This window comes from Pongo pygmaeus, chromosome 13 (genome assembly GCF_028885625.2).
Source record: "Pongo pygmaeus isolate AG05252 chromosome 13, NHGRI_mPonPyg2-v2.0_pri, whole genome shotgun sequence".
NCBI lineage: Eukaryota > Metazoa > Chordata > Mammalia > Primates > Hominidae > Pongo > Pongo pygmaeus.
In genome coordinates, this window is record NC_072386.2 from 49398444 (window position 1) to 49418473 (window position 20030).

A 20030-nucleotide genomic window follows, 5' to 3' on the forward strand; every position below is an offset into this window, starting at 1 on the left:
GATCTGCAACTTATTTTTCTCCAGGAAAATTGAATCTGTTACTGTTTAGTATTCCTACCAGTTTGAAAAATGTAGTTTATATTGGCATCAGAGCAGTAATTTACATATATTGGGATAACAAAAATGCATGCCAGAAAAAGATCAACATAAAATGAAATGCAGAAAAGCTGTTTTCCTTCAACAGCAACTCAAAGCAAAGTTAATAGAGAAATTGATGAGCATTTGCCCTGAATGTATCACTTGTTTCTTGTAGGTGAAGTGTGACCAGTATTGGCCTAGCAGAGGCACAGAAACCCACGGACTGGTTCAAGTAACGCTGCTTGATACTGTGGAGCTGGCCACATATTGTGTTCGAACATTTGCACTTTACAAGGTTTGCTTTTCATCTTTTTCTCCTCCCTTTCACCTCTCTATTGTTTAAAGAAAGCTGCTTTTGAGAAATGAAATCTCTTAAGGCTTTACTTAAATCTTGATCCCAATGGCAACAGTGAAGAATGAAATAAATCTTCCATTATCACTCAGCCATTTTTCTTCTTGTCTGGCGATTTATCAGAAAATATAAAACTCTTGCTCCAAATGAAAGTTTCAGCCAATGAAGAATAGATGAAGAAGAACTAGCTCTTCCTGTAAAATGTGATAGGAGCTCTCCTGGTAGTTAAACCTGAAAAATATAATGCTTCTCACCTAAGAATTTTGTCTTCCTGCGCAAATATTTGTCATTTACAAACAGCTTGGGGTTTATATTTCCAAAGAGTGTGTCTTCCCAAAGCCTATAGGGTGGTAGAAAGGAATTAAAATAGCACATTTTAGCATTACCTCTTCCCTGTTATTCATCGTTACCACCTGAGGCTGGGAAAACAGAATTTCAGCTGATATTCCTATTTCACAGAATGGTTCAAGTGAGAAGAGAGAAGTGAGACAATTCCAGTTCACCGCCTGGCCTGATCATGGTGTTCCAGAACACCCTACACCTTTTCTAGCTTTCTTACGTAGAGTCAAAACCTGTAACCCTCCCGATGCTGGTCCGATGGTTGTGCACTGCAGGTAAGAAGCGTTTGTTTCGCTGGCAGTCAGGAAACAGAAAGCTAAATTGACTCTCATTGGATGTTTTTGCAACTTCTTGACATTCTGGAATAGTAAATGTCTTCATAAATAATACAGCTCTCTTTTGGTCAAATGAGGCCTACGCTAACATCAATAGGATGGATTTGACATAGATGCATATTTCCCCTGGAGATAGTAGGTAGCTATGGTCCATTGCTATTGTCTTTTCCCAGTGAAGAGAAATAAATAAACACAAAATTAAGTGGGCACATGGCTATAAATATGTAAAACAAAAAATAATATGTGGGGGAATATTCTTAAAAACAAATTTATATTGTTTGACAAGTTCTTGTGGGCTGGACTGATACAACCTTTTTACTATTTATAGGGAAAAAATTACTGAACAAAATAATAATATATCATACGAGCTTTAGGGAGACTATCTTATTGCTTAAAGATGCCTTCTGTACATTAGTAATATCAAGTCTCATAACAAATCACTAATTTGATTTTTAAAAATGTATTTAATAGAATATATACAAGTTCTATAATTTGGAAGAAGTTGTTTTATGTACTCAAAGATAATAAGTTGTATTTCTCTTGAAATGTAGTTTGTTTTTGCTTAACTCTAACAGCTACATCACCACTCAGATTGCAATATATATATAAATGTTTATAGATTTTTAAATATTAAGCTGATTTCTTCCACTTGTTTGAGTGCCTCTTAAGTATCATTATTAACAGACTACTCAAGCTATCTGGTCAGAGTCTATTTATTACTATATAAATGTATAGTACATATAATTTCATGATAGTTCTTTATAAGCTGAGAAATTCAAATATGAGAAAATACTGCTTCTTCCACAGATAAGTAAAATAGAAGTATGGGAGTATAGGAAAAACACAAGAAAGCATCTATCGTTAATCACTTCTCTCATGACTTAATACCATCACTCTCTTTCATACCCCATATTATACTATACTGTACTATACTATACTATACTATACTATACTATACTATACTATACTATACTATAATATAATATAATACAGTAGACCCTAGAAAAGGAGCTAGTTTTTTAGAAATGGGGTCAATGGATTGATCAGAATAAAAGCAGTGAAATTCACCTAGCCAAACCATGCTACAATGCTCATTGTTAAACAATCGGCTGGCAAATTCCAAACAGGATAAAGTTTCTCTTTTCCAGCAAATGTTTTCCTAGATAAAAACCAATAATAACATTACCTTGTATTTATGGAGAGTATTTTACTAATTTCAAAGCACTCCCCTATGCTTTATTTTGTTTGATGTTCATAACAACAGTATGTTGGGTTAAGAGAATTATGTTGGGTCAAGAGAAGTGAGAGGCTACAGGGTTTGCTTCAAGTACTGATAACTAAGAAGGTGATGGCATAATCGGCCTCAAGTCTTATCTAGATTCTTGTTTCCCTCCATCAAAGACAGGGTCCTTTGAGGACTGGCCACTCCAGTTGCAGTTTTCTGCATGATTGTAAAACATTAAAAATTATTTTTAATTTGAGCAAGTGCTTTTACATCATGAAAGTAGACTTCTGGTTCTCCTGCCTTTTGGTTTTAATTCAGGTGCTAGTTTGATCAGTCTGTATGCTCTGTTACACACAGTTCTTTGCAGGCCTCAAAGAGCCAATGTGCCTGATTATATGGTGCCTCTGCTTAGTAAGAGCTGAACTTGATTGTAAAAATCACACATGAAACACATGAATTGTTTTCAGATAGATAGAGTTTGGCCAAAGGATAGAGAAACAGAAAATTTGGGCTAGCAGAAGAAATGTTGCCCTTATATGCCTAATGGCAAAAATACGGTACACACACACACACACACACACACACACACACACACACAGAGAGACACGTGTGTAATTATATGTTTAAGATAATAGGAACAAAAATTAGAGACACATAATTGGAAGTTTTCACTGAAAAACAGCATGATGATTTTTTTCACATTGCATTTCAAAATACAGAATCTGTGCTTTCTCCAAATGTTCTTCCCATTTACGTAAATTAAAGTGGAGGCACTAGAAAACTGAGATAGATAGATAGATAGATACATACATACATACACACACACACACACACATACATACATATATAAGTAATTTTTAAAATGCATTTCACCCTCTGTAGATTATAAGCAAGGTATGGGTTTCATGCTAGGTACCGTGACGGATACAAAAATGTTTGCAAGCAAATAGCAAGTATGAGAGATAAGATAAATAGCTGTAATTGCCTTATTTTGAGAAAACACACACACAAACACACACACACACACAAACACACACACACACACACACACACACACGCACCCCACATCCTTGTTATGTTAAGCCACCTGGACTCACCTCTGAGAGAGACAGGCTACTCAGGAGAAATAAGGAAACAAAGATGAATGTGCTGAGCTAATAGCTGCTGACATTTGGAAGTGCTGTGCCTGAGGCTCTGGAGAAGCTGCTTATTGAAACAAACAACAGAAGAGTAGGTATATCGTTGGAAGAAATTTGTTAGCAACTTCAAAACAATGAGGGAAAGGAACTGCATAAACTGAGCTCTGTGAAATAATTACCCACAGATAATTTTACATGTCTGGTAAGAAGTTTTGGCCTCTTTATTTAGGAGGGTCATGTCAACATCATCAACATCCATATTATCATGAATCGTTGAGTTGAATACAAGCCAAGTTAAAACTTGACGGTATAATGTTTTGTGACAAAGCAGCAGATTAAAGTCATTCTTAAATGACAGTTATTCATGTAGCATCCCAGAAATGCTAGTTTAGAAACCATTTCTAAGCAGAAAGAAACTATGCAAAAAGCCACAATAGCCATGTTACAAAGGGATACTGATCACGGTTAACCATGATCATGTTACAGATAATCACAAAAAATAGTCTGAAAGGTAAATACTGTATTTTGTGTTGTGATTTCTTTTATTATGTAGTAAACTTTTTTTCTATATTAAAGAAGTAGTGACAAAGTAGATCCAAGTCTTCTGCCCAATATATCCTGTGACAACGGAGGAGGTTTTAAAGAAGTCAGGTAGTAGCCCAAAAAAGGTCGGGCTGGTGGTGCAGTACAGAAAAAGGAAATTATGGTCCTCCAATGATTCTGTGCCATAATTGGAATAAGACAAAAATGAGCCATTAAGTAAAAGAAATTCTAACAATCAACAACAGGAAAGAATTTTAGGGATAGCCTAGTGCAACAAGCGCAGACAAGGCCTTGGAAGGTCAAGGAGGACAGCGTCTACCAGATTCCTAAAAGAAGGTCTGATTCAACAGGCAAGCAAGGAAAGGCCAACTCTAGTTATCTATCAGTTCATACAGAGCATAGAATCTCAACATTGAGAGTACGCACTCTGGAGAGAGAGACTGCCTAAGTAAAATATCAGCTTGTTTACTTACTGTCTGTATGCCTTTGGACAAATTATTTAATCTGTTTCTTCACCTGTAAAATGGGATAACACTATAGCAATGAAAATTTTATAAAAATTAAGTAAAATGACATAAAATAGATACATATTAAGCACTTGAGACAGTGCATGGCATATAGAAGTATGCAATAATTTTAAATTATTAATTATTCATTACTGAGTACCTTTTAAAAGCTGTATGTATATTTAGAACTCTGAGAAGAAAAATTCAACATGAACTTGGATGTCATCTATGTAACCTGAGCCGTCCATTTTATTAAATAACAGATGTTTATAAATATCCAAATCATTAAATGAATGGATTTTTTTCAAATGTACATATTTTCTACTATGGCAATCCCATAAGACTTTTCTCAGCGAGAGAGAACATGTTGATGCTATGTGTTAGAGAGGATCATTTATAATAATACATCTGTTTGTATAAAGACCTGAGAAACCTTTCAACTCTTAGAATGATGCTGTTAAAGGAACTTAATGCTGTTGTCCTTGAGGCCTTCAAGATGAGGTCTGAACTGCTTACCATTGCATTCATGACCCTTTGTAATCTAGGCTGATCTCACCCTTTGCACCTCATTGTTGACTCCTTGGGCCATCTTCTGATAGCTACACATCCCAGATATCTTCATCTCTGGATCTCAGCCAAAGATATTTATCTATCTGGTCTAGAATTTCAACAATTCCCCTTCTCTGCCTGATGATGTTCAACTTTGATGCATAATCCAAGTTAAATAGCACTTTCTATTTGTATTGCAGAGGTTGCAAACTGGCTTCAGATGGTTTTGTTGATATACACGATAATTTTTTAAAAATTTGAGCATGAATTTAAGCTGGAATGCACTATCCAGTTTTGCAAACCCTTCCCACTCCCTATTAATTATTTTATACACATTTATGAGATTGCTTTATCTTGTAGGCATTTGAGTTGTAACTCTGGAGAAACATTTTAAGCTTATTCCCCATTTCTCTTCCCACAGGAAGAATGAAATATTCTCTAAATTCTCATAGAATAGGTTCACACTTTGTAAGTTTAGCTATATGTGTGCAGATCATGTGTACCTTGAGATCTCAGAAGGCATGAGTAATGGCTTATGTACATTTTTACCCCCAGCTCTTACACCTTAGTAAGCACTCAATAATTGCTTGTCCAAGTTTGTTGAATTCCATATGGCATTTTAGTAATTTTTACAAAAATAGTAAGAGTTTCAAGGCTGGACTGATTTTTTTGGTTTGTTTTTTCACCTTAGAGACTATTTTTTTCCCTTTATATTGCGGTATTTCTTTATGAGAGCTTAATTTTTAAAGTGCCTTTGCCTTATAACTATTTCTGAGTTCCTTTTTCTACTACTCTACATTTCATGTTCTTTCACACATACATATCATCTATTCCATGATTAAATTTAGACATAGCTCCCCATTTTATAGCAATACTAATAGTTCAGGATAGTTGAGCCCTTATTCAACATCAAATAATCTTTCTTGCCAACTGAAGAGGCCCTGTCGTAAGTGCTTTATATGTGTTACTGCTTTTCACTTCCCATGGTAATTTACAAGGAGTAATTTTAGTCTCCCATTTCATTTCACAGAAGAAAAAACAGCAGAGGCCAAGTAAGATCAGCTTGCTTGCCTGAGCTCATACTACTAGTGGTGGCAAGGCCATTATGTTCCCCATGTTGCATGGCCCTATAAATCAGGCAAATTCTCCAGACTTCAGGTCCCATGATGGTTTTTAGCTCCCCTTTCTGCTGTCCTTTTGGGGGGCATTTCTCTGTCAAGCCTTCCCTGGTGACCTGGTCAGAATGAGCCACTCCTTCCTTTCTGATTCCATACCACATTGCTGTATTCTGGCCTTTCTGTCACTCTTTCTAAATTAAAGGCAATTGCTAGCATGTGAGTCTTTTCCATTCCTTAATCACTTGAGCATAAATAATCAAAATAGCTACCACTCATGGAGCCGTTACTGTTTTCCAAGTATTACTGAGCACTCGTTTAATCCAGAAAATAATATATTTTGCTTGCAAAGAGCATTATGCACAGGGAAGGTAATAAGTGATTTGTTCAAGGTCATGCAGCATATACATTTCATTTCATCCTGATTTCAAAGTCCATGGCCTGTTTACCCATCATTATATCCAGTTCTTACTCTTCGTATTGCAGAGACCACCTAGTCCCTTACACTTAGCTCTTTACTGCACATGTGTAAAGGTTGTCAGATATTTGCCATTATCTCTTCACAGCACATATATATGTGTGTGTGTGTATATATATGTGCAGTGCATGAATAGGGACATATAGTATTGTTTTTATCTTATTTATAAAATGTGATTTTGGAGCAGAACTTTCTATTTATTAAACTGAGATTTTCTTAGAGGTCATGGATTACATTTTCCTATATCATCTTAGTCTTCCTCTTAGAAACTAAGGCCGTTTTGTTCCACTTTTGAGCCTTGTTCCTTATGTTGTTCTATAGAATAATTTGTGGCTTTATTCTAAACCACATATTCTATAAAGACTATATTCTAGTACCAGAGGGACATGACAAGTTATTTGCTGTAAGTATTTGCATTTGTTAGGAATGAATACATTGGGAAAAAGCTGTAATTTCAGTGAATCAGTTATAAAACCTTGACCCGTGATACTAAATCTTATGTCACATTAACTCTTTTTAAGACAAAGGGAAGACTTTTTATTCATAAGAGAAACATTTATTTATGAAAAAAAATTGAAAAGGGGATAGATCACAACTCCAGAATTGATCTTCTAAATGAAACAGTCTCAAGGAAAATAAAATAAGCTTCCTGAGTATCACTTAAATCTATCACAATCATGGAATCAAACCACTCTTCAAAACTGGAAGGAATAGGAATTGCATACCAGATAGAGATCAATAAGATCCTAGAAGCACCAACAGGCCACTAAAGTGGCCCAGTAAAAAATCAGATGCCAGTTTGGGGTTGTAAAAACTCCTAAGTTTCAATCTTCATAATACTTTTTGACTTTGTATATGGAAGCACAACCAGGAAACTATGTAGGCCATATTCCATGTTCATAGCATAACCATGTACCCCTAAACCCAACCCAATAGTAATGAAAATGGCCTTTTCGAAGTCAAAAGATTTTGGAAAGCATTGCATAAGAGCATAAAAACAAAAGACCTTGTGATCCAAAGAAGCTAAGTGTGCTGTGGAAAATTGTTTAATACATTTTTAACCATTCATTCTAAATTCCATTTTTATTTCTTCTAATGTTCCATTCAAATGTCTCTTCAGATCAAAGACCACAAGTATTGCCAAAGCATGTGATAGTTTTGAGATGCTGACAAATGTGAACCATAGACCCATGTTTTCCTTAAACCTGGGGTTTATTTTTATGTGTAAATTACGTACTAGGAGATGCTAGTCTTCTGTAGATGAAAGGTAGGATTGTTAAAAATGCCAACATCTCGATAAGAATGGGTGGAGTGTACAAATTATGTCCTTATTTATGGAAACATTTTAAGGTAAGGAACAATAATTATACCATGTGGAACCCATTATGCCAGATTCTGTTTTTATACACCAATAATTCTGTATAAGAAGCAAATGCTTAGTTTATGAAAAAACATAGTGATATAAAACAGGAGGCTGAGTCTTCAATCTATTGATGGCACAGTCCTATGATGATAGAAAAATATCTTCCTTCTACCAAAATAGTATAAAAGTAATGGAACCAAAAAAAAAAAAAAAAGCATTAAAAGGAATTGCATAGTGTCCCCAGTAGGTATAAAGTGTAAAACTCAAAATGGAGAAGTTGAGGTGCTAGGAAGAGCACTCTGGCTGCCTGATGAAATGCAGAATTTATTTGAAAAGAAGCATAATAGATATAAATGCAGTGGAAGAGAGGTGAGGCCAATAGTAATACAATACTATCTAACTTCAAAATCATATGTCAGGTCTATATGATGAAGGTTCCTTCAAGGGCAACTGAGAACCTATCACCAATCCTGTTCCCATTTCGTGCCTAAGAATAGCAACCAACTCACTTTTGTGTTGTAAATGACTGTTTACAGAGCATCTCCCCATCACTTATTTTATTTGATGTTTATGGTAAGAGTGGTAGATGTGCATTATTACTTTCCTCACTCTCCAGCTATGGAAATTGAGACCCTGAGAAGTTAAGTGATTTGCTGAAGAAAACGTACTTAACTAGTAAGCGGAATCAGAAGGAGAACCCCCTTTCTGATCTATGTGTATATTATACTGCCATTTTCCATTTTGCTCAATTTGTATCTTACAAATGCGGATAGAACTGTCCCTAACCTACAAATGAGATGGCTCCTAGCACGTAGAGCTGCTCTTAGAGGCCAGCATTGTATGGTAATGAAAACTCTGCAATTGAAATTGTTCTAACAAACAGAGTTCAAATCTTAGCTGTACTATTTACTGCATCTGTGACCTCGAGCACATTAAACAGTCTAAGACTCAATTTCCTGATCAGTAACGTGGGGATAATAGTGGTATTTCTTTCATAGTATTGGTTTTAAAGATTAAATAAGAGCTGTATAAAGTGATTCATTTGCCTGTTACATAGAAAGAAGTCAACAAATGTTTACAGTTACTGACTTTTAAAAATTATTGTTTTACCTCACAGTTATTTAAATTGACTGTTAATGTCAACAAAGAATACTATTATATTTTCTGAACTGTGAGTTCGAGTTCTATGTAATTGTTGATTCAGAAGAGTAGAAAACATGTGCATGTAAACATTAACATAGAAGATGGGTGGCAACTGGAATATTTAACACGGAAAAATGTGTTAAGTACTGTTATAATTATTTCATTGCACTAAAATAAATGCTTTGCTTATTAGAACCAATTGTTTCTATAAGCAGGGTTTCTTAACCTCAGTAGTTTGGACATTTTAGATTATAGAATTTTGGCTATGAGAGCCGTCCTATACATTGTAGGATGTTTAGCAGCATCCCTGGGCTTTGCTCACCACCCTCACCTCCCCTCCCCCACATTGTTACAATAAAAACATGTCCTAGGCATAGTCAAATGTCCCCTTGGATATAAAATCACCCCTACATGAAAACCACTGCTTATTGTAATAAAACTAATTTTTAATTTTGGCAGAATTATTGGGTCCAAACGGTAACCCACCTCAAAGCTTTTAACTTTAAAAAAAAAAAAAAAAAAAAAAAAAAGCTTATTTGAATGCAACTCTTACTTTAAATATCTGGAGAACTTCTTTGTGAGACTTACTTTAATTATAACCTTTTAAAGCATACAGAGAACTAGGCTCATTACTTGAAAAGAAATCTAATAGTGTTTCTTACCTTGGTCACCAACCATACAAACCATACGCTTGGCTCCAGGTATCTCTTGGCACTAGAAAAATAAATAAATAAATCCACCTTCAAGGACAAAGATGTGCCACCATTACTGGATTCAAAAGAACAGGCCATAGGCGTTTAACTCTACTGCCAAAAAGGAGTTCCAAAAATATTTTTGCACCATGGCAGCATTGCAATAAATCTTCGTCCTCTCAAAGTGGCCAGTTTTAAGCGCCATGCTCTTTGGAGTTGATAAATGCTAGTCTTTTGTGTTATGATATCAGTCACATTGCTTCGTATTCACACTTGGTATGACGTCCAGCATTTTGGCAGTTCCAAACAATAAGCCCCAGGAATGCCCTCAAGTGGCATATGACTTAGTGACTGTCCCTTTCACATTGTTTAATGTAGGCCAAAGATAACAGATGAGATGAATGGAAGGAAAGTGAGTCATAATGTCAGACCGCCTGCTCAAGCTTGCGGGTTCCTGAAATTCTTTGTCCTTTGATTTTTTGAAGGTACAGATTTTTGGGACAGCACACTTCATTTTTAAATCACAGAAATTTACCAAAGATAAGTTGCTTATGAAAAACTTAAATATTTTTCATTTTTTGTTTTTGTATACTTTCTTTCAAGGGACATGAGCAGTCTTGCTTTTTCTGTCTCTTCCCATCTCACCTCCGTCAATACCTCTTCCACCTCCTCCCAAAATTCTTCTCTACATCGCAGTTCATCAAGGGAGAGGCAGCAGTTAAGTGTTTCATCAGCGCACACTGGTGCTTGCTGAGTGTATGGTTTGTCATATCTCTAGTATATTAAAAAAATGAACTAGATAAAATGGGTCAGGATTAACTGTGACTCTTCCATTCTGATGATAAACAGCCACTTGCTCAAATTTCATTTAATATCTGAAAGGGAGAGGATTATGAGAATTATGATTATTTTGAGAATATTTCTTTTCTCTCTGTTTTTGTTCATTTGTTTTGGTGTTGAGCATTGAATCATATTTTAAAATACTATAACCGTATTTCTGTTTCTGGTACACCTGTGTGCCATAGGAGTTGGCAGAATGGAGGGTATGTCTATCAGTTAGCATTGCTACCTACAAATACCAACCCAAAACACTGTGGCTTAAAACCACAGTAATTTGTTATTTCTCACAAATCTGTGGGTTGACTTGGGGCAGGACATGGATCTTCTGCCTATGTCTCCTGAGCTCTTTTTCTCAGTCAGCTTGAAGGGTTGGGAAAGCCAAATGGGGTCTCTCTTTCTCCCCAAGGCTTTTCATCCTGGTCCAGTGGGCTCAGGGTTCTGAGGACATCAAAGGGGAAGCTACAAGGCCTTTTGAGACAATTGCTTTTGCTGCATTCCTTGGTTTAAAACAAGTCAGGGGCCTTTCCAGATTCAAGGAATGGGGAAGCATACTCCACCTTTTGATGGGAAAACAACTCATTTATGACCTCATTTGTTCTACCTCTGAGTGTGACATTGCTGAACCTTATTTACTGGATTGGTGGAACTCTGCCCTCCATGCTCATCAGCCTGGCTAAATACAATGTGAATTTCCCTCCCCAGGCTGGATTAGAGGAGCCAAGACCCCTAAGCTGACCCCAAAATACAGGGTTCATGAATAGTATATGAAATAGATAAGAAAGTAGGAAAAAAGTCCATTCTCAAAAATGCATTTCATAACTGCTACCTGATTACTTCTGGTAAAATATCAGCTTGTGTGTAGGAGAAACTTGCGCTCTTAACTCTCCTTACATCCTAACTCAAAAATATTTCCTTTACATCTTCCTGTAATTCAAGATTTACTGGGGCTAGTGGGCCTCTTTTTGAACTCAGAAACAGGACTATGATTCATTCACAGTGAATCATAGACGTGGAAGGGACATTTCCAGCCTCTCAGACCACTTCCCCTCCTGCAGCCTTCTCTTTTTTTAAATTTTTTTTAAATTTCAGAGTTGAGAAAACAAAATCAGGCCAATGAGGTTGATGGCTTTCCCATAGGCTTCTGCTGGACTCAAGTCTTCAGACTGCTGGTCTGGTATGTTTTCCACTGCAGTATGGTCCTTAAAATTTTGTTCAAATTAATTGGATTAAAGAGTCCCTTAACATTTTCTAGATGCATTAGGAAAATAACCAGAAAGCACCTGTATAATGAGAGGAAGTGTTATGTTTGGCACCAAGATGATTGGAATAGGTAATTTTGACACATTAGACCCAATTAAGCATCCCAGATCTTCAAGCCCATGACTAATGGAAAGAAAGGCTGATGGGTAGCCAGGGAGCACCCTGAATGCACTGGGTACCAATTTGGTCAGTGAGGCTACAGCAGCAGAAAATCATAGAGCGATGCCAAAGGGAGATGGAGAAGATGTCAGAGATAAACTTGTCCCGCCTTGCAGCAGTGCCTGGAGCCGTAATGGTGGAAACCTCTTCAGGCCACTAAAAATTACTTTACATGCTGTCTTGGCAGGCCCTGCTCTGGTTCACAGTGGCTGCCTTGTGTATCTCCCGCTCCCATTGGAGTGCAAGCCTGGCTGTGCCGTGGCTGTAGCGTGAGCTTTTTAGTGTCGATATGCTTGGGAGGCCCATCATCTACAATTTCCTCATCTCAGGCTCCAGCCAACTGCAGCAGATGCTATTGTTACCTCTTCTATTGAATAAAGTAGGAAGCAAAGGGAGAAAGAAATTTGTCAATATTGTTTTTCTGCTGGAACCGAAATAAAAACTGTGTGTGGCACATTGTCCAGTGATAACCCATGTGCCAAATCTCCATTTTGTGTAACACGCTTATATAAGACTCTGCTTCTGTATTTCTTAACGTAATGTTAATGACCTTCTTGATTCCACTGTAGCTGTGTTACAATTATAGCCATTCAGATTTCTCAATTTGGATTTGTGCTATTTCTTGCACTTGCAAACCCTTTGCTTCTGACCATGCCATCTGCTGGAATCATTTATATTTCTTTCACACACTCACAGTGTTTGTTATATGCCTATATTTAGCTGTGTAAAACTCTGAAATATTGTATATAAATAAACAAATGTTTAGCAAGTATTTTCAAACCCTTTGCCTTGATAACTAGCATTAATAAGGTACATTAGTGTTTCTAACATAAGTACAGCTGCCGAGAGAATTTCTTGTTACAGAAATGTATGAAGTGACACCAAAATCAGAAGAGAATCCCTTTTGAAATAAAAGCCTGCATATGCAAGCAGTCTCTGTGCTGAAGACAAAGTAAATGATGATGAATTCAGCTAGCAAAAAGGTTCTTTTTGGATACAAAACATAGCTGGGGTTGGGGGCTGTCTTCAAACTCTCCTAAGTTTGCTGGACCTTCCAAGTTATCCCATCAAACTTTTGAGCCCCAATATGACATTGATGAGCCTGCAAAGGCTTATTAATCTCTTTCTCACTGCTCTATTCCGATCACCCAGTTAAGTGCAATGTGAATTTCCTTCACAGGACTGGATGAGAAGAGCAAAACCCCCAAGTACAACCCAGACTAAGGGTTTTTTGGTCAATCCATAAAATAGGTAAGAGAGGAGGAAAAAGGGCCTTTTAATTTTTTTCAGAACGGCCACCTGATCTTTGTTGTTGTTGTTGTTGCCATTTTCACCTGGTTGATTTGCTTTTTCCTCTTGACTCTCTAACTACCCCTAGATGTATATAGAACAGTTGTGAATTGGAGTGCCTTTTTCTGTGATTTTTCCCTTCACTGCGGTAAGGCTCCTCCTTGTCACTGAAACAGGGTTATATTGAGATTTGACCTATGTGTTGCCTAAATACAGATTATTTGAAGATGCTGGGTGTTTTAAATTATACTGTCCTCCAAGCTGAGTGATTACCATAAATGAATGTAGAAGATAAATATATATAAGATGCAACCTCAAATGGTCACAATGGTAAGCCTCCAAATTTTATCAACAGCTAGGGTTGTGGGATTGTTATATGGACAAACAGAGACCACGAATGGTCTCCAAATATAATCTATGTTTTACACATGCTCTAAAACCCTAGTAAAAATCAAATACTTCCTAAAGCAGTAAGCAATTGCATATATAATAGGCAATTTTAAAATGTTAAAACTGATAAATCAAGCTACTGGATCTTTAAATCTTCATTTTAAGTGTGTCCTAATAAAAACAACTCTGAATTCCATGACTTTCACTACATACTTGGCTTTCAGGATCAAAAAAAATGATAATTGTAGAAATGTAGAAAAATAAGAGATATTGGATAAAACTGTATGATCTTGTGCAAGTCACTCACTTGACTGAAGTTATATTTCTGTAGAAAGGTAGAGAACAGTCTGGTCATTTGCCAGCGGCATCTTCTCAGAGGAAAACTGGATAAAATCAGATAGATCAAATGCTTGTTTACTTTGATGATGATCATGATGATGATGATTGGTTTTCTAGAAATCTGTTTCTTTGAAGAAACAACTTTAGTCCAAATTTTGGTTTATAGGTGGTCGGTCATTCTTCACATCCTAAACTCTCACTTTGTCAACCTGAACCAACTCCAATTCTAATCAATTGGGCAGAGGCTTTCTCAGTCTGGACTCATGCTCACTACTTAGATTTGAAAAACCATAACCAGTCATGTTACAAACCACAAAAATCCTCCTCTACGATCTATGGTTAATATTTCATCCCTCTTTTGTGTGTCTGAAAATGATTGACCCGATTTCAGACTGTTTTCTCTGAGGTACTATAGTCTGAAATCCATTTGCTATCTTGGTTCAATTAAACTCAAACTTATTGGTTTGTAGGGTACCATAGTAAAGCTACAAGCTTAGCAAAACCTCTTCCAGAATGTAGTAAGGAGCTCTGTGAATGTAGTCCAGTTACAAGAGATACGTATGTATGCCTTTGTTGTTGTGTTTATATTTTCTAAAGGCTTAGGAATAAACACATTTTTAAAATCTGAGATAATTCTACATGTAAGTCATTTTTAGAGTGAAGCTTTGTGGCCTGCATAATGTACAAAGGTACAAATTCCCAAGGTGGTCTTCATACCTCTTGCTGAATTCTTTGCCTGCATTTCTGCATAGGCAATCTTATCAAGTCACATAGTTTTCTGCTAAAGCTTCATCATATCACAATTTGGCTATGGCCTAAAGAAACCAATAGTCCAATCCTAGCTATTGGAAGAAGGTGAGTGGGTCTGAACACGATCCTCTTTGTTATTTCTACCCTGTGGGGGACTTTACATTTAGAAAGTGCTTTCCCTTAAGCGGGAACAAAGGAGGCTGTTTTTTTCAGAATTTTTTTTAGTTTGGTCATTTTCCAACATACCCCAAAGTGGAGAGAGTATATAATGAACCCCCAAGCATGCATCACACAGCTTCAATTATCAACATTCCAGGCAGTGTTTGTTAAATGGCAATTCATTTTCTATTTTTCAAAGAAACTCATTACATAACTGCCATTCAACATTTGAGATTTTAATAGCCTGGGCAACCTTATCTCAGGTAAATATTCAATTTCCATGGACAAAGGTAGTGTAAAGGGCATTTATTACTGCTTTCTCGACTCTAGGTTGAGTGCTCCTAGACTAGTTGTCCTATGCTGTTATAATCTGATACTTAGACTGCTTTTCTACATCTGAAGTCTTACAGCATGAAGTTTCAAAATGATTACAGAGTATTAAAACCACCTCCCTCTTTGGAGAGCTTGTACCCCAAATTGTCCTTAGCAACATTTGGCTTGCGGTCTTTAAAGTTTTTACTCAGCACCTTTACTTTGAATTAGGCTCCGTTCATCAAAGCCTCCACCACTGCCTGTTATTTGACATCCTAAATTTCACATTCCCCTGCTAAAACTTTTCTTTTAATCTGTGAAAGCAGAGCTAGATTTAAAATGTTCTGCTACTTCATTGAGAAGAAAGAAAAAAATAGAAAAAAATAGCAGTTTTACCAATCTAAATTTTACAAATCCGTATGTTGACCATTTAATCTGACCCATTCATAATTAATTGGCATACATAATTCACACCTATTCTGGGTTATAAGACGTATGAGAAAATCTACAGAAACAGAAAAAAAAGGTTTGAACATAAGAATGAAAATCACTTAGAAAATTTGGGATACCTCATCAATATATGTGCACATTGAATCATGGATTGTTAATTGATGCAGGGGGGTGAATTTCTGCAGTCAAATAAGTATGGGTAAAAGTAAGTTAAACTGGTTTCTTTACAGCAGGGTTTCTCAACCTAATGCATTGTGAGCCTTCAAGAGGAAATTTATAGAATTATTTTTCCCCCCTTGGAATTTCTCTAAGGACTCCAGGAAGTGCTATCATAAAAGAATGTTTCATAGCCTGGATAATTTGTCTCACAGTAATAAAACGGGATGATGAACTACTAAGTGTAATTGGCTAATCAATTAGCAACATTCAATAAAATGTATGTATAAATATAACCAGTAAATATTTATTACAACTGCACTGTGCAAAACTGTGGGTTATACAGTATGGTATCTCCTTCAAAAAGCTTAATCATCGTATATGAAGAGATCTAAAGCAATCAAGACCATTCAGAAGAAACCTTGATCTATATGTTCAGTTTAGACTTGATCATTTAGATAAAACCTCAAGTGAAGCAAAGAACCCTGAAATGTATGTATACAGTTGACATTAACCTCAAATGCATAACTGTATATTAGATTCACTAGTTTTTAATATTTGGGACTAAGAACTCTTATTTGAGTATGACCAATGATTATCAGATTTAGTGTTTTTAATATCGACAGCAAACAGTATTTTGTTTCTAAAGTTAAGCAAGTTAAGTTTAGAATCTGTCTAGATGTTTATAAATATTTTTCCATTTACCTGCAGTTGTGTCACCCTTACCTAATTCAATGGTACCTTATTGGCTGTGATGGGACACAAATTACTTTTACGTCTATCTTTCCAAAGTAGTTAACTTGGTTTTTACAGAAACAACTCATTTATTTTGTAACTATATCTCGTCATTTTATTTAAGAATTACATTACTTAAATGAAATGACTGATTATTTTTGGAATAAACATGATGACACCACAAATATCCTAGAGCCACAGACATCCTGGAGAGTAGCCTCCTAACAAACATTGACCTGACCTAGTGCAGTAAGCAATGGGAGGAGCTTTTTGGAGGAAAAGGAAAGTTTGAGTTAAATTGGTTAAATGGAAGTCAGATAAGACCATACATATTGATAGCCATATGCCTAAGGAAAGGAACAAATGATGGAACAAACACTAAGTGGTACTTGAGATAAGGGGAGGAAAACAGAACTTTGACACAAAGCAATGCAACTGAAATGCAGAGATTTTATTTTAGTTTCTGTTTCTGAGTCTCTCCACCTGTAAAATGCAAGAGAATGGCTTGATGGGTGGCTCTTGAACTTTAGCAAGCACCAGAATCACCTAGGGGCTTTTTAAAATCCAAATAGCTGACCGGGTGGGGTGGCTCATGCCTGTAATCCTGGCAGTTTGGGAGGCTGAGGCAGGTGGAGTACTTGAGACCAGGAATTCCAGACCAGCCTGGGCAACACAGTGAAACCCCGTCTCTACTAAAACTATAAAATTTATATTTTATAAATTTGGTGGTGCATGTCTGTAATCCCAGCTACTCGGGAGCCTGAAGCAAGAGAATTGCTTGAACCTGGGAGGTGGAAGTTGCAGTGAGCTGAGATTGTACCACTGCACTCCAGCCTGGGCGACAGAGCGAGACTCAGTCTCAAAAATAATAAAATAATAAAATTCAAATTGCTTGACCCCTCCCCTTGAGTTTCTGATTCTCTAGGTTGGGGCGGGCCCTGAAAAATTGCATTTCTAACAAATTCCTATATGCTGCTGATGCTGCTGTTCATGGGTCCGCACTTTGAGAACCACCAGCTCTCTAAGATCCCTGCCGAATCTAAAATCTGATTCAATTTTATATTACATTTTTTTTTTTTCCTGAGAGGATTTAAACCAGAAAATAAAGTTAAATATTGGTTTCATAAAATTTATTAGTAGAAGTCTAATAAACTATGCAAGAATACAAAGTTTGCATATCTACTCTGCGATTAGGCTAACAATTAAAATATTCAATTCTAGGTCCTCAATTCGTAGAAAAAATAGAGTACTGAAATTAACATTGATCAAGAAGCTATCATTTAAAATATATTTTGCTGACAGTATCATAGAAAACTTAGGAAATAGGTTTACATTTTACAGGTGAGAAAACAGAGGCTCTGGAAGAGTAAATAAATGACGTATTTAAGACACAAGCTGCAGGTGGAAGAGCCAGAGTTAGTTAGTATCTCTAAATTCCATAAAATTTTGTTTGCCAGCCTGGTTCTTTCATAAAATGAGTACATCACATCGAAGACCATTTGCTCTGTTATGCTTACTTGAAAACAAAATCGTCAGTTTCATCAGCTCAGTCAGGACTTTAAATTATGTTTATTTTAATCAGTAAGAAGTGAACCTTCAAGAAAAAAAAAATGATGGGAGGAATTTTAAAGTGTAGTAAGTCTTTTAATTCCTATGAGCCAAAACTGAATTTCTTCCCCAGGCTGTAACTTTCAACCATTAGAGATAAGTGGTTAGAGATGGTGTCTATGAGGTCACATTGCATCCTCCTCCCTTAGAACTATGCCACGTGTGAAACAGACACTAAATAAAGTGAGCATTAGAGTAGAAGGGTCACAATCCAAAACGATGCCAGGAGGTGTACCATGCAAGAATCTGAAGGGTATAATGATCTGTATGTATAGACTAAAAAATATGGGAGTTAGTAGAATTACTCTCAAAGACCAAGAAGTAATGGTTTCCTTTGTTACTTAGGGGAAAGAGCGAGGGACGGGGAGTAAGCTATTGACCAGATTTTGTGGATACCAAACCCTGTAAGATACTTACTTACATTCATTTTGTCAGGGTTTGTAAATGTTGAGTCTGGGGCTTGCATTGTAATTAGCATTATGCCTAGCATTAATGGAAATGTATGCTGCATCCCTGAGAATTATCAGGGTAATAAGCATCCTATTCCCAGTATCTTCCTCCCTATATGAGGTAGATTAAGTCTGCAAAGAGAAGCATTTAGTGGCCCCGAAAAGGGATGCACCATATAGCGTCCCTAGTATTAAGAAAAAATTTCATTTTCCTTGAATGGGTTCCTTACTAAGGAGCAGTTTGTTCATCCCTGCTCCCCACATTCTCTCCATTTCCAAAACAGACAGAGAGCCAATAAAAGGAACTATTGCTTGTCTCAAATGCAGTATATTTGCTGCTTATATGTTCTTTGATGAATTCAGCCCTCGGTTTATCCCTCTTCAGGGGTTCCAGTCCAGTAAGGAAGGCAGCCTGGGGTCTCCAAATTGGCCTAGACTCCGTGAGTGAGGCTGCCAAGGCATTTGGTAGAATGAACATTGCCAAGCTGTTCCTGCATCTCTTGGTGAGCTGCTAAAATGAGGCATTGTCTTCAAACAGAGGGACTAGCTTTAACTTCAAAGAATTTGTATTCATTTTCTGGTAAAGTTAGGAAAAGCAGCTCATCCACAGCAGTGACTGGAGAATGAGGAAAAGAGTTGGTGTGTCCCCAGAAACTCTGCCCTTCAAAGAAGAATTGCTGGCATTGCAGTGTGATCCCACAGCATGCTGGATTCCTCATGACTTTGTCAGTTAGTTAGTTATGGAAGGCATCTCAGGTTCTTTGTAGCGTATAGCTTATGTAAAATAGATATCCATGAGTTAATCCATCAGCAGATTAAATACCCTTCCAGTTACTCAAATATAGTAATTTTATAAGTTTCTTTAATAAAAGAGTAGATTTAAAGATGCTGCCACTCATCATCTATATATTTTAGTGCTTTTGAGTATTTCTATATAATTATATTTAATACTGTAAACTATAAGTGCTGTAATTTCCTTTGACCTATGTTGCAGTTGGATACATTACTTGATCAGAGCTCTCAATGAATCATTTTATGCACACGTATTTAGTTAATTGGTTATTTTTTTTCCCGCCTGTGTTTATATGTAATATACTCTATAAGGAAAGGAAATCAGCCTGCGTGCAGCTGAGTCTGGTAGAAGAGCAATTAAGTTCTATCAGAACGAACAGCTGTCAATAATGAGGTCTGAATTAAAATTACTACCAAAGAAAGGAATCTAGACATCTGCAGGAAATGCGAAAATATTTTTATAACCTAATAGCTGAGATCTGGA

The 20030-nt window shown here is 36.5% G+C and overlaps 1 protein-coding gene across 3 annotated transcripts in view; it reads left to right on the top strand.

Moving 5' to 3' along the window:
* The window catches only part of PTPRD (protein tyrosine phosphatase receptor type D), a 1191315-nt gene that overhangs the window by 1129106 nt on the left and 42179 nt on the right, over window positions 1–20030 (top strand). For all 3 annotated transcript variants that reach the window (XM_063649531.1, XM_063649529.1, XM_063649530.1), the window contains 2 exons: window positions 254–373; window positions 890–1044. In XM_063649531.1, the coding sequence (XP_063505601.1) occupies window positions 254–373; window positions 890–1044 (275 nt within the window). The remainder of the gene's footprint in view (window positions 1–253; window positions 374–889; window positions 1045–20030) is intronic.